Raw genomic sequence first — 23,013 nt, forward strand, 5'->3', positions numbered from 1 at the left:
GCTTGTCCATGGGTGCTTGGTTCATTGTTCAGGTATCTATCTATCTAGGATTCAACCAATTAATTAAAGATATGGGGAACCTGCAGCTTTGAGATTGAATATTCTTGCAAATCTGATCATTCTTTTAACTGTGAAATATATATATATATATATATGCGTGTAATCATAATCATCATGATGTGCCTGTGAGTTTTGGTAAATTGTGCAGATCAATATTGTGTATTAGAATTATATTTAGGAGTACAGTAAGCTAGTTATTTAGTTTATTTATGTGTTGATTTTGTATCAGATTTAGCTATTGTGCAGAGCTTGGTACGCATCATATATAAATATAGACTCTCTGTAAAAAATTCATTCATTCAGTATATATAAGGTTCTGTACACCTTTTTTCTTCCATATAGCTTTTACTTTCCTGTTGTGTGTTACTCTACTCACTGAACAACACAGATCTATTGCGGATCTATTTCTCTAATATGGTATCAAAGCCTTTGATACCATTGTGTTGTGTGCATCCCAATTAGTTGTCTTTATTACTAAAGTTTTTTTATGCATCGTGTTCATATATGTCCATCATCTGGGATTATAGCAGACAACATGCATTGGAGAAAAGCAGGGGCCATTATTTATTTGCTGTTACGTGAAAAATAATAAAGTTAGTGCTCTTACCTATTAATGGTATCACCCATTTCCTTTTCTTTTCTGCAAAAAAGATACAACAACTGCCAGTAATAATGTTAGTTTACAAAAATGTTAATGGCATTTGAAATTATAAGAAACGACGACTTAAGCTTGCTGTACATGAATTTGGTATAACTAAAACTTCCAAAAATTAAAGAAATCTACATTCATTTTCCACACTTGTGTTGTGTGCATCCCAAATTAAAGAAAGTACTTACTCTAAATTTTTTTCAGCATCAATGGGAAGAGAGACTCACAGCATCCTCTGTTGAAAATGAAGCTAGATGATCATCTAAAAAAATATTAAAAAATGAGTTAGATAGATAATAAACCAAGATAGATAGATATTAAAAAAATATTTCAAGTTTCAAACTTACCTTCAAGGTCCATCGACTGTACGTATTCTTCCAGCTCCCGAATGTCGACAGGTTTGGTCTTTAACCAATTTTAGGTGCAAATGAGGGCTTCGACAGTTTCCGAAGACAATGAACTCCTAAAAAGATCCAATATTCGTCCTCCAGTACTGAGTGCAGACTCCGAGGCAGCAGTGGAAATATGGGTGGCTAACACATCACGTGCTACCTCAGCAAGGACAGGATAATTGGCGGCATTAACTCTCCACCAATCTAAGAGAACAAAACCGAGCGAGTTATTTACACACGCCTCAAACAAATACTTATCTAGCTCCGATCTAAACGCCATCACACCCTGCTCCTCAAGAAATTTGGTGAACATAATCTGAAATTTAGTCAGAGGCAGTGTTGGCTCATTAGAACTCCCCCCACTAGTAGTGTTTGGCCTCCCTTGAGCCACATTAGAACTCCCTCCACTAGCCACACGAAATGTGTTATACTGCTCTATCAAGCGGCCTAAAAGGAGTTTAACCTTGTCCTCTATCTTATCTGCCAACTCATACCCTTTTCACTTTTGCAACCAAAACTTCATTGCCATCATTTTGTATCGTGGATCAAGCACAAAAGCAACATATATCATTAAGTTGAACCTATTTATGTTACCCCAATACTTGTCATATTTACTTTTCATATTTATGCCCATAGTACAAGTGATAATATCACTACTCAAGCACATATCATTTAATACATTTTCAATTGTGCAAAGTTGCTCAAAATATACATTAACAATCACATACAAAGAACCAGAAATGTTCAATGTAACATCATAAAAAAATTTCAGCAACTCTACAAAAATCTGTGCATTTTTCCAATTATCACTAGTGGGGTTCACAAAATGTTCATCCACAAAAACAAATTGATCAAATGCTTGTTTATGTTTTTCAGCGGTACTCAACATCAAATATGTGGAGTTCCATCTAGTAGGAATATCCAAGCAAATCATTCTCCCAATAATCTTTTCCTTTGCCGCACAAACCTTGAACTTTGCAAATCTTGACGGCGAAGATTTCACATACCTAACGGCATCCCTAATCTTTGTTACAAATTCATAAACATCATTCCAGTCATCCATAACAATCAAATTCAATATATGGGCAGCACATCGCATGTGAAGAAATTCATCACCCAATATAGTACAATCATTGTCTTTTATTCTCCTCCTCATGTAATCAACAGCAACATCATTTGAGGATGTAGGATGGGTAGGTAGGATGAATTGGAACACAATCTGAAAAGTTTCTTTGAAACTAAGCGCCATGTAAATTATATTACAAAAACAAATAATGTTCTGTAATTATAATAACAACAATCACAAGACAACCCTATATAATATTTGATATTATTCGTGAATAATGCTAATATTATTAAAATAAATTCACAGCAGATGAAATCATCCACCAAACACAATCTCATTCATCCACATCGAGGCCAAATCCAGAAATCCAATGGAGAGAGAGAGGGAGAGGGAGATAGAGATAGAGAGTGAGAGAGACAGACTTACGGGGTCACGATGGAGGCAAGGTCTTAAGGAAGGCGACGGAGATACGGCGGTGGCAATAGGGTCGCGGCGAGTAGGTACGGTCTAGGGTTTCTTTAGCAAGCGTAACGACTAACGAGAGGGAAAGGAGAAAGATCGAGAAAGGCAGAGTCCGGGGGGGGGCAAAAAAAACGTCTTTGTAATATCGGGCGGGGAAGCGGTTTTCCAACTTCCGGCCCAGATTTGATCCGGACTGGAACCCGAAACCGGAATCCGATTTTCGGAATTCCGGACCGGGCAGGGAAAAAACCTGGCCCAGTTAACAGTCTTAGTCCCTAATGCTTAATTATCCATAAACCAGACAGAAGACGACGAACTTAACGAAAGAGGTTTCAGAGGAACGGATAGTACTATTAATACAGAAGTACGCACTTCTACTAATTAATTAAGTGCATGCGTATATAGTGATCCATGCATTTGTTTGCAATATCCTTTTCATTTGGAAGTACCGCAGGTAACGTACGTCCTTTGAGCAATTGAAAAAAAGGGTAATAATTAAACAAAAATATTCATCATTTTCACAATGGAAAAGGTTTGTAGATCAGATCAAGGCCGGCAAATTATATATACTTTTATGTTTAATATGTCATGATCCTCTCGATTTATCGACCTTTCTCACTTTTAGAAAAATGATTATATGCGGTCAATTATTTACGATTAAAATAATTATTTGCTACGAGAAAATCATTTGTATCGTAAATAAATTGACATAAATATTATTTTTTCTTGCAATGTTGATCAATACAACTCATGAAAAATTAGACTTGTTTTAGACCTCGTTTGTTTTCTCAGATGAAATGAGATAAGATAAGATGAGTTGAGATAAAAGTTAAAGGTTGAATAAAATACTATTAGAATATATTTTTTTAATATTATTTTTGTTTTGAGATTTGAAAAAGTTGAATTGTTTATTTTATTTTGTGTAGAAATTTGAAAAAATTATAATGATTAGATGAGATAAGTTGAGAAGTTTAGTGTGGAAGAGTTGTGTTAGAATATTTACAAGTCTTTTATAGATGGCTTATATGCATTAACTTACTTGGTCTTCCTTTTTGTATATATTTGAATGTTTAAACTTTAAACAAGATCACCTCATAGGAGACCCAAGACTTCCAAGTTGACTGGATCTAGCTAGCTAGAGGATCGTCATTAGCTCTGTTTTTACCTATTCCAATGCTAATGTTCCGAAGGATATTCGTTACATATGTATATATAAAAAATAGGCGAAAGTGAAATGTTATAAGAGGGTGCACGAGTAAAGTCACCCACTAAAGTTGGGAAAGGAAGAGACATTGAAGCACTATGCCTCTATAAGTACATGTAATTAAGCTGAAGTTCTGAACCCTTCGTCTCGATCTTCAACTCTCATCATTGCACAACTTCACCCGCCAACATTTTCTCTCAAATGGCAAACCTAGTTTTAGTACTGTTGCTTCCCGGCCTTTTCCTCATTATCAACATCATCTCCCTCCCGCCTCTCCCTGCACGAGCTATATCCTCATGCAACGGCCCATGCAAATCCCTCGACGACTGCACCGGCCAACTCATTTGCATCGAGGGTAAGTGCAATGATGACCCTGATCAGGTTGGAAACAACATATGCAAGGGCTCCCCGCCCCCTAAAGATAACAAATGCCAGCCCTCAGGCACTAAGAATTGCAACGGAAAATCTTTCTCTCAGTTCAAATGCTCACCCCCCGTAACGTCCTCCACGCGAGCCCTTCTCACAAACAATGACTTCAGCGAAGGTGGGGATGGCGGGGGTGCATCCAGTTGCGATGAAAGTTTCCATGAAAATTCAGAGCGGGTTGTGGCACTATCAACTGGATGGTTTGATGGGGGTTCACGCTGTGGGAAGATGATCAAAATTACGGCTAGTAATGGGAGGAGTGTGGAAGCCAAGGTAGTAGATGAGTGTGATTCTGTGAATGGGTGTGATGCAGAGCATGCAGGCCAGCCTCCATGTAAGAATAATATTGTTGATGGATCAGATGCTGTATGGAACGATTTGGGACTGAATATAGACGATGGTGTAGTGCCTGTTACTTGGTCTATGGCCTAGCTATATATGGACCTTGACATGGCTGCATGGATATGGAGAACAATCATTCGCATCATGTCACTCATCTACTCGAAGTAAAGTATACATGTTGATCATAATCTTCTTAATCCAGTTGTTGGAAATGATATGGTATGGTTCTTTTTCTTTTTCTAGTTTAGATGGGTCTCTTTCGACGCATGATTGCAACATCTAGATAAATATTTGGGCGGAATTTTCCTTCAAGTGGACGTATTTAATTTAAAAATCTGACTAGAGTTCATTAAACAATATACTAGAAGAACATGTTTTTTTTTTAAATCTAATTTAAAAAGTTGTCGCGCAATATTCTTTAAACATATGAATCGTTTTCTTATAAAAAGAATATATAATATAGATATATTAACAAATATGTATTTTACAATTCTAAACTATGACTGTGATGGGGGAAAATCCCTTAGATTGGGCTAAAGGTAGGGCCCAAGATAAAACCTAGATCTTAGTCTGTGCTGGATCGGGCTGGGTCAAAGCTTGGGTATAAAACTCGGGTCGGATAGTGTTTACATTAGGAAACAATACTGGAAATATAGGCGGGGCTTAAAAGGAAGGAATTTAGCATTTTTATGCCAGACGAGAAATCTTGTGGTAGTTCACACCTAGCATTAATGAAATAGAAAGGGTCTAAGACAAGATAAACGCCGCATTCAATGAGGCCCAAGGCTAAAACAGCACTCAATAGCACTAAGCAATTCATAGCTCGGCGAACTAATGGCAAAAGGATAGCTTGGCGAGTGGATAGCATGAATATATGATCTTCTGCTATGCAACGCTCCACTATCATGGAGATTAGGTCAGTAAGTATAAATAAAACTACTTGCGGCACACTAGTAGGTAATCTAATACAATCATCGTCAATATACTTCATTTTCAACTTAAGCATCAGAGCATCAACGGATCCCGAGATCCCCCTTTGCCACTGTGCAAGCAATCGCACGACATCAACAATGATCGTCATGATGATTATGTCTTCAATCTTCCTACTAAACTTATATAGTTCACAACAATTCGAATTCGGAGATGAGGTTTTTGTTTTGAGAAATGATATTTGCAGTTATAGAGTACGCAAGCGCCGCACATTCATTTTGAAAAAAGTGAGTAAATATATAATTTATATGAAAATATTAGTTTTTTAATGATATACTCCACTTTTTTTCAAAATTAAAAGTGGTTACACAATTCATACATGTATCTAGTATTTACTCTTTTGCTTTATCTTGTCCCTCCATCTGAATTTTGATCCTCTAGATTCCTTACCCAAATTTCTTGTTTTCCTATTGCATGCATATATATGTGTTTTCTACGCATTGGACCCTCTACAATTAGTTTTTTTCCGCCAAACAATTTTTTTTAATATCATGGAATATTGATTATGGTAAAATAAAAATAAAAAACAAAAACAAAACTAAGTTGGAGAGATTTTGCTGAGTAAGAAAGAATCCATTTAATATTAAAAAGGGATTTAATATTCACAATAAGTTTTGTAACCATTCTTTATGAAAAACATATATATATATATATATATATATATATTATCTTTATTTTTTCGTATATTTTATTTAAAATACCCTACTTAATACTTACTTAAAAAACATTAAAACAGAGTGATTACAAGTATTTGTCCAAACATGCCCTTAAAACATTAAAAAACATTAAAACATGCCCTTAAAATTAGAAAACCAGTCAATAAAATAGTCTAAAAAATAACTTAAAGAGAGAGAGCACGAGGGACTACAAGTATTTGTCTTGCAATATTCCTGATGAAAAATTTTCTCATTAGTCACTATTTATTACTATACACCTCACACCTTATGAAAATACCGCACATCCGATTAAAAAAAAAAACTATAAGTATGAAATGTAATAATAAATAATGATTGATATATAGTATTCTTCATTCTTAATTCATAGATCAATAGGCTCATTTCTACTAAGTGGGCTTGGATATTAATTCTCCATGCAGTGGGCTTTTATAGTAGAAGTTGAACCCTATGCTCATTTATTTCTCCCTAACTCATTGCCATCATTGTAATTTACATGCAAACAATCCCACCAAAGTGATTGATTACTTCTACAAAATGGCAAGTATTTAAGCAAAAAAATATTATCATACTTGATGGGATGTGGTTGCCGTATCCACCATAATCAATCCCATCTTCATTAGCCAATCATTGGTCGGGCCCAACCAACCTTTATCAAAACATCAAGGGAGGGGGAGGCTTCCGATTCTGAATTCTTAATAATACCAATTTCACGATTATTATAATAAAACTTAGATCCAATTAGTATCATCACGCCACGCTATGTCATGGCCCATATGCCAATTATGAAAGGGTTTGGTACTTAGCTAATTTATAAATTATAATTAAGATACTCTCAAATTTTAAACAGTGCAATACAGAAAGAGATAGATATATTATATAGTATTCATTACTCATGTAATGTTTACACTTTTCAAAACATTTTACGTGAACATCATTAAATGTTGCTAAGCTCATATGATGTGTTTATCTCTTTATAAAATTGAACCACCCAATTAGAAAGACTATCTCTATTCATCAATGTACTTGTATTGTTAGGTTACCATTTGCAAAAGTCTAAACGCAGTCTGTTCGTGCAAGCGCCATGCAAACTGCACTGACGTGTAAAATTGAAAACGACATCGTTTTCAATTCGTTTTGATTTTTCGCAGTTTGCCCTCATTTCCTCTAACTCTCCCTCCTCCTTTGTGTTTCGACCCCTTCTCTCTGTGTTTCTTCGACCCCGATTCCCTCCTTCCTCTCTCTGTGTCGCTCTCTATTTCTCACCCCAGCTCTAGCTGCCCCTTTTGTCATTCGTCTCTGTGTCTCGTCACTGCAAACCGGCCAAATAAGAATGTTGCATGAAATACTACCAATCGATCACCTGCTAAAATCCTCCACCCCACCCTCGGCGGCCACAAAAAAAAAATACCCTTCGTCTGAAGAATCTTCGCCCACGAAAGAAGTGGAGCATCCACAACCGATCCGATATAATCGCCAAATATGAAGTCTTGGAGCACGTTGGCTTCAGCGAATACTCTGACATCTACAAAGCCTGCCGGCTATCCGATAACCTCGTCGTCGCTCTCAAGGAGGTCCACGACTACCAGTCTGCATTCCGCGAAATCAAGGACCTCGAGATCCTGCAAAATTCACCGAACGTCGTCGTTCTTCACAAGTACCTCTGGTGGGAGGATGGGAACGAAGACGTGGTCCTCGTATTGGAGTACCTAAGGACGGACTTGGCAAGGGCGGTCAGGGAAGCAGAGAGAGACGGCCATGGGATCGTCGTTCTTCATACTTTGAAAATAAGTTTGAACCGAATCAGACCGGTGTGTGTATATATATACCAATGGTTAATCGGTCTGATATTAATTTTTAAATTATCAAAATTGATGGAGATTGATTCGGTTCTACAAAATGACTAAAATCGAAATAAATTGGATAAACTACACCTTTAATTTAAACCTAAGCAAGAAAAAAAAATGAACAACGATAAATAATCATGTGATCATGAGTCTTGTAATTGATTAAATAAATCTGGTATCGTGATTTGCATTTGAACAAAAAGATCCTATATAATAATTATTTTTTTTTATAACTAAGGATCATTCATTAAATCAAGTCCTTATAAGAAATTGCCTATCAAGCCAAACAACTTGAGATACAAAAGGATAAAAATCCCATCACATAACTATATCCTCTACATGTCATGCATATATTGCTAAAAGATGAGCAACCTTGTCACCTTAGCTATTTACATGCAAAAATTTCACCTCCTAAAAATTCTTAGTCAATATTCTAATATCAGTCAATCTTCTAATATCAGTCAATCTTCTAATATCATCAATAATGTAAGTCAAATCAATTACAAATTCTGAAGAATAGTTCAAATCTTTCACAAGAAGAAGACAATCAATTTCCACAATAAGCTTGGAAATTTCCCATTGAGAGCAATTCAAAGCATATATGCAGCATCGCTTTCAATGGTGGAGAACCACTTGGTCGAACCTCGTCGCACCGCCCATACCTTTATTTTCCAAAATAGACAAACCCCCCAACCACTAATATTTTAAAGTCAATATGTATGCGCGCTTTTCTTCTCCTCCGTCCATCCTCACGTAAGACTCGGTTAAGTTCAAATCTTTCACAAGAAGAAGACAATCAATTTCCACAATAAGCTTGGAAATTTCCCATTGAGAGCAATTCAAAGCATATATGCAGCATCGCTTTCAATGGTGGAGAACCACTTGGTCGAACCTCGTCGCACCGCCCATACCTTTATTTTCCAAAATAGACAAACCCCCCAACCACTAATATTTTAAAGTCAATATGTATGCGCGCTTTTCTTCTCCTCCGTCCATCCTCACGTAAGACTCGGTTAAATGACACTAAAAATTAACATTTCAAAAAATAAAAAAACGTAACATATAGTCATCCATATACAAGTCTAGTAAATTTTCTTTAAAAAGTCGATAAATTTTAAATTTATACGAAAAAATTATTTTTTTAACAATAAATCTCATTTTTTTTTTTTAGAGATAATGATAAATCTCATTTTATTTTAAAATAAGTATACGAAACTTGCAAACTCTAAAATGATTTTTGCAACTTATTATCCCCACACACCACATACTATACATATTTTTATGTATAATATGTAGTGTAAGAATGATAAGTAGAATTTTTCTAAAATTATATTTAAAAGCACTAGCATTGATTTAGCCAAATACCAATGCATCTAAAAATTTCGGCTTTATATTATTAAAACCCTCTTATTGGAGTAGCCAAAACTTGGTTCCACATATGAGCTACAGTAAATCCAAATCTTTCTCCATCTTTGACTAGACATTTTTCATAGTCAAAACACTTATTTTATTTTAAAATATTCCTATCTCCAATTATTAATTAACTTTGTCAATAATAATATTAATTAACTTATTTTGTGTATGGTTATTAATATTGATATCTCTAATTATTAATTAACGTATGGTTAGTTTAGTTGTAAAATCTGAACATCGCCCATGCATAACTACTGTTTACTCAACTCAACTCAATAATATTCACTATTATTCATAAATTTTAACTCATAAATCTAACTATAATTCACAAATCATTTCAATTTATCTTATTTTATTTCATTTCTTAATTCAAACGGTATCTAAGTGGATGCCTGAAAGATATTTATTAGTTAACACATGTCCTTATTGCCAATGAGTGGTTAAGAAATTAATCAGAGTTAGACAGAAATATCTAATTATGAATTTTTAAAAATTTAGATAAATATTATAAATATAAAAATAAAAAAATAAAACCGAGGTGATTATTTAAGGAAAATGTTAAATATACTTAAAAAAAATTGTAAAAAGTTTATTTCTATACATGTCAATTATTGATATGATGAAAATAATAAAATTAAAAATAAAAAATAAAACTAACAAAATTAATTTTATAAATAAAAGTATAAATAAAATTGTAGGTGAGCACTCATTTATAAATATTATGATAAAAGCTGTCATTGACTCATTGCCTTACACAAAGGCATATCTGATTCTGGGCCGAGTGCAAAAATGCCATAATGCTAATCTCGGACGAAGAAATCAAGCTTTTATTTCACTGACAATGAAAAGGGCAAAAAAAACAAGAGAGAATTCATGACATGGAAAGAAAGGGAGGGAAAAATAAATAGGGAAATGATATAATTAATATCTTATAATAAAAAATTTGATTTGATTTCCGACTGCATTGTCAGATTTCCCTGCACAGCACGACACGTTTGAATGTGACCTTTGTCGTGGAATTGATGACACCTACATATTACATACATATCCATTCAAACTTTATATAATAACCTTAAAAAAAAAAAAAAAATCATATATAAGGATCAAATTCTCAATTATTAATTCCTTTTATATCCATTAAATAAAACATATATACTCTATCCATCAACAACCTAATCAGCAAACCAATTTAACTATATCGGTTCGGTCCATAACCGATTATAAACTATCCGGTACTTTCATACTTTGAAAATAAGTTTGAACCGAATCAGACCGGTGTGTGTATATATATACCAATGGTTAATCGGTCAGATATTAATTTTTAAATTATCAAAATTGATGGAGATTGATTCGGTTCTACAAAATGACTAAAATCGAAATGAATTGGATAAACTACACCCTTAATTTAAACCTAAGCAAGAAAAAAAAATGAATAACGATAAATAATCATGTGATCATGAGTCTTGTAATTGATTAAATAAATCAGGTATCGTGATTTGCATTTGAACAAAAAGGTCCTATATAATATATTTTTTTTTATATAACTAAGGATCATTCATTAAATCAAGTCCTTATAAGAAATTGCCTATCAAGCCAAACAACTTGAGATACAGAAGGATAAAAATCCCATCACATAACTATATCCTCTACATGCCGTGCATATATTGCTAAAAGCAATCTTGTTACCTTAGCTATTTACATGCAAAAATTTCACCTCCTAAAAATTCTTAGTCAATATTCTAATATCAGTCAATCTTCTAATATCATCAATAATGTAAGTTAAATCAGTTACAAATTCTGAAGAATAGTTCAAATCTTTCACAAGAAGAAGACAATCAATTTCCACAATAAACTTGGAAATTTCCCATTGAGAGCAATTCAAAGCATATATGCAGCATCGCTTTCAATGGTGGAGAAAACTTGCTTTTAAGCCATTAACTACTGTTTCAGAACCCAAACCGTGTATAAATTGTACAGATATGAAACTAAAGAGGAAAAAAGTCCCATCTTGAAAGTGAGTAAAGGCGCGCGACTTCCATGAGAGGGACTGGGTTTCTGTTGGTTTTCTGCTGGGTGCTCGGCCTGCTGGCCTCCACCTCGTTTTGTGGCAATGTGACGTACGATCACAGAGCGCTAGTGATCGACGGCAAGCGCCGGGTCTTGATCTCCGGCTCCATTCATTACCCTCGTAGCACTCCCGAGGTGCCAGCCACACTTGGACTCTCTCTCTCTGAAGCCTCGGTCTCTCTTCCTGTTACTAATTGTTCAATGTTGTCGCAGATGTGGCCGGATTTGATACAAAAATCTAAAGACGGAGGATTGGATGTGATCGAGACTTACGTTTTCTGGAACTTGCACGAACAAGTTCGAAACCAGGTTTTTCTCTCTCTTTTATTTTATTTTTAGTTGCCGGCAGTACTGTTTCTGCCTCTGGCGAATTCCTTGATGCTTCGTTATTTTGATCGGAAGAAATGCGGAAAGAATTATGGAGTTCAAAGTCTTGAGCTGATTCATGTTACTTACAACTTAAAAAGTTAGAATCAATAAAGCAGATAATGTTACACAGTTCACCAAATTGCAGAGCTTTCCATATTTAGGGAAAAAAGAAGATAAAATAATAAACTTTTTTGATTTCGAACTGACATACTTGACAACTGTGCAGTATGATTTTGAGGGAAGAAAGGATTTGGTGAAATTTGTGAAGACAGTTGCTGATGCTGGTCTTTATGTTCATCTTCGTATCGGACCTTATGCATGCGCGGAATGGAACTATGGGTAAAGATTCTAATACAATCTTAGTGCATGGCTGTTCTTGTCTTTTGGCGGGAAAGAAAGAAGCTGACTTGATAATTGCTGATCTTTACTATGATCTAAAGTTTTTTCTTATATAATCATTTGTATGTTTCAATTCTTGAACAGTGGTTTTCCCGTCTGGTTGCGTTTTATTCCTGGAATCCAGTTTCGAACTGACAATGAGCCGTTCAAGGTTCTCAAGCTCACCCTGCTTTGTAATAACAGGCTCCTGTTTAGGTATTTTCTTAACTTTAGTCTTTGATTCCAAAACTCTGTTTCAGGCAGAAATGAAGCGATTCACAGCCAAGATTGTGGACTTGATGCAGCAGGAGAAACTTTATGCCTCTCAGGGTGGACCCATCATTTTATCTCAGGTTAATTTTCCAAATATTTGACGCAATTGGGGCTGCTCGGTACAATGATTCCTAGATGATCTCAGATTGAACTTTTGGTTTCTGGAAATCAGTATGGCTGTTGATTTTTTTTGTTCTTTACTTACGCCAGATAGAAAATGAGTATGAATTCGTAGCTGGGGCATATGGGCCTGCGGCTAAATCATACATCAATTGGGCAGCAGCCATGGCTACGTCTTTGGATACAGGGGTGCCTTGGGTCATGTGCCAGCAAGCAGATGCTCCTGATCCAGTCGTGAGTTTTTGTCATCTTACCTTGCGTGGAATTTTTCAACTGATTTATAATAGATCATGGGCACAGCATAAATTTATACATGTGGTTGACCAAGTTACATCAGATTATCTATACCAATATGGGAATTTATTTTAGCCACTTGGCTTGCTATAACTTTTTTTCAATCTCGTTTACATACAGATTAACACTTGCAATGGATTTTACTGTGACCAATTCAAACCTAATTCTAACAAGAAGCCAAAAATGTGGACTGAGAATTATTGTGGATGGTAAGCTAGCCCTTTACTTCCTGACAATCTGGTAGTTAGAATGAGGAAGCTGTTCCCTGGATATGAATTGATCACATATATCAACATTGAGCTCTTTTTATTTTTTGCTGGAAGAAAATTTTGTTCTTTTACCAGAAACCTTTTCTACTTGTATCGAATTTTAGGTTTCTCTCGTTTGGTGGGCCTGTACGCTACAGACCTGTGGAAGACCTCGCATTTGCTGTGGCTCGCTTTTTCCAGCTTGGTGGAACTTTCCAAAACTATTATATGGTACTGGAATTATATTGGTAGTTTATGATGGCTTGACATAGTTTTTTTTTTTCAATAATCTCCTTGTTTTCTAGGATAAAATCCAGTCTAAACTGTGACACACAAAAATATGAAGTGCTGAATTAAATTTGTTGGTTGCTCTTGAACAGTACCACGGTGGGACTAACTTTGGCAGAACTACTGGTGGACCCTTCGTTTCCACAAGTTATGATTACGATGCTCCAATTGACGAGTATGGTATGATATCGATTCATCTTTCATATATCTGGTGTTTAGAATGTAAGAGTGTGTGGATGCTCTCCAGGTCATCAATTACAAACAGTCTAACTAACATTTTCTGTCAATGTGATGGTTAGATGATCTTGCAAGCACTTAGAATGTTCTTTTTATATCCAAAAAAAAAGTTGTATAATAGCCCATAGTTACTTGGTTTCATAATATACTAGGAAAACTCTTTTTTCTTAATGAATTCCATATTTACCCTATATGGTGCAGGGATTCTTAGACAACCTAAGTGGGGCCACTTAAAAGATGTACATAAGGCGGTAAAGCTTTGTGAAGAAGCATTGGTGGGCACTGATCCAACAGTTACTTCTCTTGGTCAAAACTTAGAGGTACCTTTATCATTCATTTACAATCATTCCATTTGTTAGAAAGGCCACTTCTACTTCATGCTTTAAATGAGTTTATGTTTTGAGGCGTAAGGTGTAATCTTTCATTTTTTATAAGTAACAAGTTTTTAATTAGCATGGTTTTATTTTGAGTTTCAGGCTGCAGTTTATAAAACAGGATCTGGGTGTGCTGCTTTTCTTGCTAATGTGGGCACCCAATCTGATGCAACTGTGAATTTCAATGGTAATTCATATAGCTTACCTGCATGGTCTGTCAGCATTTTACCTGACTGCAAGAATGTGGTTCTTAATACCGCAAAGGTATGCCTTGTTACTCATGAAATTCCAGTGTATCTTTTTGCCTCACAACTCCCTCTATTTCTTCCAGAAAATGTGAATCATGATTAGTTTTTCTTAGTTAGATGTGTAGCTCCATTCCACAGATTTCCCTTCAGAAGTTTATTATTTATGTATTAATCTGTAAATCTTCTACTTGAATCGGCATAATCGATTGTTCCTAAATGATTTCATTGTTAATGATATTAATATGGGTTATGTCAGGATGTTATCGAGCTTCTTTTAAATGCTGGCTTTGCTTAGATATTTGCTTGTTATTTTCAACTTGCACTGGGTTCTCTGGTAGTTCATAATTTCCATTGATTGTTCTGGATTTACTTCTTTCACTGGAAGACTAGATGTGCATATAGCTGAAATGTGGACACAAACAAACCATCTATTATTTTTAAACATTTGCATACTAGTTTTCCATATATTATGTTGATTTTTCTTCAATGGATATTTGTGAGCATCTTTTTTAAATGACTTTCAGCACTAACTTTTTTAGAACGATTTCAAGACATGTAATCTTTGTAAGAAGTTATTTTCTATTATTTTGCAAAAAAGTTAAATCCATTGGTTTCTAGTATTTTAGAAGTTTTCAATTACATAATTCTTTTGTGGACAAGTTGACAGATTCAACCTTACTACCATTCTAAGGAACTCTAGATGAGACTTGGTTTAGGAAATTTGTTAGTGATTGTATATTTGTTTTGGCATAAGAGACAATTATGCGTGCAAGTCACATAGATAAGTTATACCTTCATTATTTCTGTGCAAAATAATGGGAGAAGAATGATTTTTCTCTTACTTGCGATGCACTGCAACCAAGAGTGTCGTCATGGCCCGCATTGCAGCCTGTTTCCAAGGAAGTTTCAGGCATGTGAAGCATCTTCAAAATGCGGAAGCAACTAAATGCCACATTAACCATTTTTGTTGTTTATCACTTTCCTTCAAAAAAATCAATTTCAATATGTTTTAACATTATTCTCTAACTAATCACGTGATATAAATTTTTCACGACAGATTAACTCTGCGGCAATGATTCCAAGCTTCAGTCATCAATCTTTGAAAGGCAATATTGATTCATCTGAAGCATTAGGCTCCGGTTGGAGTTGGATAAATGAACCAGTGGGTATCTCAAAGGATGATGCATTTGTGAAACTTGGACTATTGGAGCAAATAAATACCACAGCTGATAACAGCGACTACCTGTGGTACTCATTAGGGTAAAGCAGTCTCTAATTCTATCTTATAAAAATTGTTTGCTCTCCAGCCAGTTATTATCATGTGATCACTATTGAAATACGTTTTCTTCTGGTTACTTTTGGCAGCATTGAAATTAAAAGTGATGAGCCGTTCCTTGAAGATGGATCCCAAACAGTTCTTCATGTGGAATCTCTTGGACATGCCCTTCATGCATTCACTAATGGGAAGCTTGTAGGTAAGTGGAAATTATATAGCAATGGGAATGTGATCAAATGAAATTACTATAGATGTATGCTTCCTTATGAAACTTGTTTTCCATCCTTCAATGCTGCCAAGACTGAGGTGGGCACTGGTCTTGAAGAAGCTCAATCTTACCTTCCTTTGTAATTTTGAGGGAGGCAAAGGTTACTTTGTCTATCATTAGGTTAAGGTACAGAAGGTTTCTTGGTCATCTAGTGTGTGTGTGTGTGCATGTGTTGTCTCGAAGTTTTAGCTTGTGCTATGGTTGTATACCTAGATCAAGGAACCCAGTTACATATTTATTATCAAAAAAAGAGTTGGATGAATCTTTCATCACTCCATTTCTGCTTAGCTCATAAATCCTTATCTAGCTTCTGTTGGTGCTTTTTGTCGACGGACTTCCACAACGGGCTGTAACTTAGGGTAGAGCACGCCCCTGATAATTGCATGGTTGATTCGTTGTGCCTAGGTTGTGAGGGCTCTCAGCCACATGGATAGTTCAATGTGCTCATCAGCGCCTGACCCTGAGATGTGGATCATCCAGGGCACATTAGCATGGCGTACTTCTCTTGTTCGAACCAGGGTTTGAAATCAAATTTCTCGAGGAGGATAGATGGGGCGATTTAGGTGAGATCCAATGTAGATCCAACTTTCTATTTACTTGTGGGATCCAGCGGTCCAGGGGGACCTCCACGGCTCCTTTCTTCTCGAGAATCCATTTATCCCTTATCAATATATGGACAGCTATCTCTCGAGAAATAGTTTAGGTTTGGCCATCACATCCTTCTTTTTGGTACGTTGTTATGAGCAGCCTTGGTTCTCAATCTTGGGTCTTAAGTGTGGGTCGGATCATGATAAAGAAGTTTCAGTGGCTGTATAATTCCCAAGCGGAAAATTGTCTACTTGCAAAGTAGATGGGGTGATCCAGTGACCCTTCCTGTGCCAACATACTTCCAATGGCATAGATCCAAATCAAATACGACAAGTAGTGGGGTCCTGAGCTAAGCCTTGGCTAAACCTTGGATACCTTAATGCTATAATGCCTTTCATATCCTCCTAGCCATTATCCCTAAGAAGAATGCCCATGTTGTGGCAATTCCACCCAGAAGGTAATGAGTTACTCCTACAGCACGGCCTTGGACAATGCTCAAGGCTCTGGGCTGAGTAGCAGGAGCAACTTTTAATTTATTATAAGCCCAAACAAAATGAGCAGCTAGGAAAAAAAGGCCATATGCAGATAATGAATAACCATAAGACTAAATTACCTGAGATGCCTGTGCCCATAAGAAATCACAGAGCCACCCATTAATAGTAATGAAACTCTGTGCAAAGTTTCCTCCCGTGATATAAGTTACTACCCCTTGATCACTACTTAATTGTTAGCTTTGAGGCTTATCTTTTTTTCCCTTCTAATCCGGAATTTTCTTGGTGGAAACCTCTTTCTCTATTAATCTTCGGTTGTCACTTTTCTGGAAAAGAGAGAACAAAATGATCTTTTTAGGGTGAAGTATTTAGAAAAGCAATCTATATAATTGACAATTCTCTGTTGGTAAATCGAACATTACATTTACCTTGTGAAATCTAACTTTGAATTCCTTTCTGATATTCTGTAGTTTGACCAATTATTGAGCATTTTAAGATTTGGAAACTTTGCAGGGAGTGGAAAAGGTAATAGTGGCAATGCTAAGGTTTCAGAGGATATCCCCATTGCACTTGTAATTGGGAAGAACAAAATTGATCTGCTGAGTTTGACTGTGGGACTTCAGGTCAGCCTTCCTCCATTCGTTAAATAAGGGGAAGTTATTGTTGTAATAGTAATTTTCAAGCTAAATGGGTATTATTGTTGGTTGAACAAGTTTCAGAATTCATCAAGTCTTAAGTTATTTTTAATGCATAAATCAATATATTTATATTAGAACTTCGGACCTTTTCTTGACCAAACCGGAGCGGGGATCACTGGTCCAGTAAAGCTAAAAGGCATAAAAAATGGCACCACTGTCGACCTCTCTTCACAGGAATGGACATATCAGGTTCATTATTTATTTCCTTTATTTTTATTTCTATTTCAACATGTCCTGATTTTGGTTACCAATAGATAGGAATCCTTGAAACAAAGAATGGTGTTGTTCCACCTGCTAGGCGATGAAGAAACTGAATTCTCAATTAATTCATTCAGAATCAGTAGTTATACAGCTCCCTAAATGATATCTCATTTTCTGTTCATGTCTCTCCAAATGGATCAAATGCAACAACATTCATTGTTCCTCTTGTTTCATCTCTCATTGTGAGTGCAGGTTGGACTCAAAGGTGAAGAATTAGGTCTGTCCAGTGGAAGTTCTTCGCAGTGGGATTCAAAATCTACTTTACCCAAGAACCAACCCTTGATTTGGTACAAGGTAACATCAATTTTTTAGTTATTATTGGTTATCATACCTTATTTTGTGACCAGGGGAATCGCAAACGTTTGGTTAACTCATAATGACATGCTTGACCGTTTGTCCTATTGTCCGTATCCACTTGAAGTGGATTCTAGTCAAAGGCTAATCAAAAGCTATACTTCTTGATTCAGACAAAGTTTGATGCACCTGCTGGCAGTGACCCAGTTGCACTAGACTTTACAGGTTTGGGGAAGGGTGAGGCATGGGTGAATGGACAAAGCATTGGGCGCTATTGGCCTGTGTATGCCTCTACAAATAGTGGCTGTGCTGGCTCTTGCAATTACCGGGGAACTTATGACGCATCTAAATGCCTCAGGAACTGTGGGAAGCCATCTCAAACACTGTAAGTGCCTTACAGAGAATCAATTGTGCAAAAGTGAAACGTTTGATTCTGATATCTCTGATCTCACAGGTACCATGTACCCCGTTCATGGTTGCAATCAAGTGGCAACACTCTTGTACTGTTTGAGGAAATAGGTGGTGATCCAACAAAGATATCTTTTGCCACAAGACAGATTGGAAGTTTGTGCTCACACGTGTCAGAATCCCACCCATCACCTATAGATACATGGAATACAGATTCAACATCAGGAAGGAAACTGGGGCCTACAGTATCGTTGGAGTGCCCGAGTCCTGGTCAGGTCATCTCTTCAATCAAGTTTGCGAGTTTTGGGACTCCTAGTGGAACTTGTGGGGGCTATAGCCATGGCCAGTGCAGCAGCAGGAGGGCTCTTTCCATTGTCCAGAAGGTGTGATATTGCTCACTCTTTATAAAATCCCGTGTACCTCTTAAAATTCAATGTATAATGGGTTTATACTGACAAAGTCTAAACTCTAACAGGCTTGCATTGGATCGAAGAGTTGTAGCATTGGAGTATCAGTTAACACATTTGGTGACCCGTGTATAGGAGTGACAAAGAGTTTAGCAGTAGAAGCTTCCTGTACAGAGAGGTCAGAGCCAGAGGCGTCCTCGAAGACTTCGCTTTATGGTGTATAAGACTAGTAGTCACACAAGTCTCTAATTTAATAAGCTTTTTAACTGGTTATCAAGGTAAAAAGGATTCCAATCATAAAAACAAAAAGTTGTCTCATAAGCCGTATACCTCATTGCATTCTTGCTACCGAATATATATATATATATATATATATATATATATATATCTCGATCTATTCAAGGAGAAGAAAAATGATAGGAATCCTATGGATTCATGTGTAATGTGCTACCATAGTTGATCCATATATTATCCAATTTAACAGTATTTTCCACTTTGTAGAACGTTCCAACTGTTAAGATCTTATAAGTTGTGTTTATGGCTGTTGTTGGAGCTGCTAACTCAATTACCATAAGTCTTATTGCTAAGAGTGATGCTACATATAGTCGTGGAATGTTTAAACAACATGCAGTCACTTTGAAAAAGAATGGGGTCCACAATCTGTAACTGTAACGAACCTGCATATCCTTGTACCAGATGCATTTTGGTTGCATAATTCTAAAGAATAATCCTCAAAATTGTATGAGAAATCAACGTGCCTAGTGGTAAATGCATGAAATGGAGGTTCCATTGCAATGATAACCAGTCAAATAGCTAGAGCCAAAACAAAAATAAGCAAAAATGAGCTGATTTAATAAACTATCTGTAAACCCGTTTGACCACCTATTAGGCTTAGGATAGCTAATATATATATATATATTTAACTGTTATAAACAAACCATTTGAATTTGATTTGGTTGCTCTTTTCAAAGATTTTGAATCTCATGAAAACCGTGATAAGCGGAGAGCTTATCATGCGAAATTTACACAAACTGAAAAAAACGTATCAAACGCAAATGGAAAGAAAAAATGAGTAAGCTCCAAAGGCATATTCTTTTCTTCGATTTTGTTGAAAATCATTATGTTATAAAAAATACTTTAAATGTTGTTAAAACTGATTTTGTCAAGGAAGAAGGCAAGACTGTCATTCAAGCCAATCATCCATCTGTAGAGACAGTACTTATTCCTTTTAAAGGATCAAAAGTAGCTGCTTCTCCTTTTAAAATCCTTTCAACTGTTTCCAGAGATCCTGAGAAGGACAATGTTATAAAAGAAACAAAAAAAATTATTCATCATAATAATTTTGTAAACCTTGCTCTCCACACGATCGAACAACGGCTAGATAGGATTGAAGAAAAGGTTGAAAAGCCTATTTTTGCTTCTAATCCTGTTTTCAAAATTGAAAACCATTTGGTTCCTCCCAGAGATCAGTTAAAGAAAAAGATTGAAAAACCTTTGATCATTTTACCCGAAGAACGGCCAAAAATTGATTTCAAAACACCTCAGGCCAAAACTTTGGAAAAAATAGACCAAATGATTGCTGATCTTAAGAAAGAACAGCCTTCTACTAGTGCTTTGAACAGCAACGAAAAAGAAGTTGTTCTAGTTGAAACTACGGAAGAATCATCTAACGACGAATCTTCTGAAGAAAATGATATTTATTTAATTGAAATTTTTTTTTAAGATCTTGCTTTAAAACCTGAAATAGCTAGATTTTCTTCAAAATAACCCAAACGAATGAGTCTGACGAAGAATTGGTATTCAAGACCTACTCCTCCCGATTTACAATTTGAAGAAAAAGTTTTCCAAAACCAATCTTCTTATTCTGTAGATAAAGTTTATGAATGGAATATTGATGGATTATCTGAACAAGAAATCCTCAATACCATGAGTAAAATGTCTTTAGTTGCGAATGCTTATATTAACAACAATATTAGACAACCTGATATTGTTATGATTTTAACACAAGGTTTTTCCGGTATTTTAAGGCATTGGTGGGATAAACACCTAACCAATGACACCAAGGAAACCATTCAGAACGCTGTTAAGCGTAATAAAGAAGGGTTACCTATTTTTTATGAAACTATCGGGATGGCACACCCTGATGGTATTAATACTTTGATTTACATTATTTTAAAACATTTTATTAGAACACCATCAAACATAACCAATCGTGTAAGCGACCAGTTAAATAATCTGCGCTGTCATCAGATGTCAGATTATAGATGGTATCAAGATGTTTTTACCTCTCGAGTAATGCTTCGAGACGATAGTCAAAAGCCTTACTGGAAGGAGAAATTTATTGATGGTTTACCTCGTTTGTTTGCTTATAAAGTGAAGGAAGAACTTACTGATACCTCTGGATTCCTCAATTATGAAAATTACACCTATGCTGATATTTTCAGTGTAATTTAGAAACTTGGCATTAGTATGTGTAATGATGCTCAGAGAATGCTTCGAGAACAGATGAGAAATAGTAAGAAAGTCAAATATGAAATGGAAACTTTTTGTGAACAATTTGGCCTTCCTTCTATTGCTCCATCTTAAAGAAAGCATAGGTTTTCCAAACCTCATAGTGGTTCAAGGAGAAAACCCCGTGATGAATTTTATAAGAAAACTTATAAGAAATCTTTTCCTAAATCATTTTCCAAGAAAAAGAAGTCTAGAGATTTTCAACAAGGAAAATATTTTAATTGTGGCAAAACTGGGCATTTTGCAGATAAATGTCCTAAAAAAGCTAAAAAAATTAAAAAAGAAGCTTAATCAGTTGGATATCAATCACCATGATAGAGAAGAACTATTTCAACTCCTAGAAATAGTCTCGTCTTCATCATCGGATGTCCTTGAGTTCAGTTCTAGTGATTCAGAATATCACTCTGATACTGAAACTCCTAGTCCTTCTGATCCAAAGCTGAGTTGCAATTGTGATAGTACTTGTTGTAAGCCTTCTGATAAGACAATTAATGTTTTGACAAAGGCTGAAGAACAATAAAATCTCTTACTAACCTTGATTTCCCAAATTACTAATCCTAAGTTTAAAGAAGAGTATCTTCTTAAGTTAAAAAAGACAATGGTTCGCCAAGAACCAGAAATTTCTAAGCAAAGGATTAACTTTCAAGAAACCTTGGAGAGATTTCAAAAGAAAAAACCTAAGGAAATTTCCACCTCTGAATTACAACATGAAATAAATTTTGTTAAAAAAGAACTTGTTGAACTCAAATCTGAGGTAAACAACCTCAAATCTGAAAATGAAGTTTTAAAACAAGAATTTTTATTGTTTAAAATAGACAAACAGTTTGATCAAGATATTCCTTCTGACAATGAACAAACAAATAATTCTGGTTCAAGCCATAATAATGTGGCTACTGACAACCAGATATGTTTAATCTGTCAAACCATTCCTCCTAAATGGTTTTCAAGAGTTACTATTGTCGTTTCACATGATTTTCATTTCTCTGTAGTTACTATGATTGATTTCGGATCAGACCTGAACTGTATTCAGGAAGGATTAATCCCTAGCAAATATTTTGAGAAATCTACTGAGAGATTGTTTTCGGCAAATAGATCTCAAATGAAGATCAATTACGAATTTAACAATGCTCATGTCTGCCAAGACAATGTTTGTTTCAAAATACCTTCTGTTCTGGTCAGAAATATGTCTGACAAAGTGATTTTAGGTATTCCTTTTATTTCTTCTTTATATTCCTTTTTGACTGAAAAAGATGGTATTACTACTGATCCTTTTGGCCAGAAAGTTAAATTCAAATTTGCTTCCTGTTTCGAAATTGATCAAGATAAAAGTTTGAAATTTTTTATTCTTGCAAAAGAAAAACATTTGAATTTCCTGCAACAGGAAATCAAA

The 23,013-nt window shown here is 35.5% G+C and overlaps 2 protein-coding genes across 2 annotated transcripts; both read left to right on the top strand.

The window, feature by feature from the left end:
• Positions 1-4,034: 4,034 nt before the first annotated feature.
• Positions 4,035-4,691, top strand: LOC108990105 (kiwellin-like). The gene has a single exon (XM_018963957.1). It carries the CDS (start codon positions 4,035-4,037, stop codon positions 4,689-4,691), a length of 657 nt encoding a protein of 218 aa, XP_018819502.1.
• Positions 4,692-11,477: 6,786 nt separating this feature from the next.
• Positions 11,478-19,526, top strand: LOC108990104 (beta-galactosidase 8). Its single transcript, XM_018963956.2, has 19 exons — positions 11,478-11,727; positions 11,806-11,901; positions 12,188-12,300; positions 12,445-12,511; positions 12,600-12,692; positions 12,823-12,966; positions 13,147-13,235; positions 13,400-13,505; positions 13,655-13,742; positions 14,001-14,119; positions 14,276-14,437; positions 15,479-15,681; positions 15,787-15,896; positions 17,558-17,667; positions 17,818-17,931; positions 18,196-18,297; positions 18,471-18,682; positions 18,752-19,088; positions 19,181-19,526. The coding sequence occupies exons 1-19, from the start codon at positions 11,563-11,565 to the stop codon at positions 19,334-19,336; spliced, it is 2,586 nt and encodes an 861-aa protein (XP_018819501.2). The 5' UTR covers positions 11,478-11,562; the 3' UTR covers positions 19,337-19,526.
• The last annotated feature ends 3,487 nt before the right edge of the window (positions 19,527-23,013 follow it).

This window comes from Juglans regia, chromosome 14, assembly GCF_001411555.2.
Source record: "Juglans regia cultivar Chandler chromosome 14, Walnut 2.0, whole genome shotgun sequence".
NCBI lineage: Eukaryota > Viridiplantae > Streptophyta > Magnoliopsida > Fagales > Juglandaceae > Juglans > Juglans regia.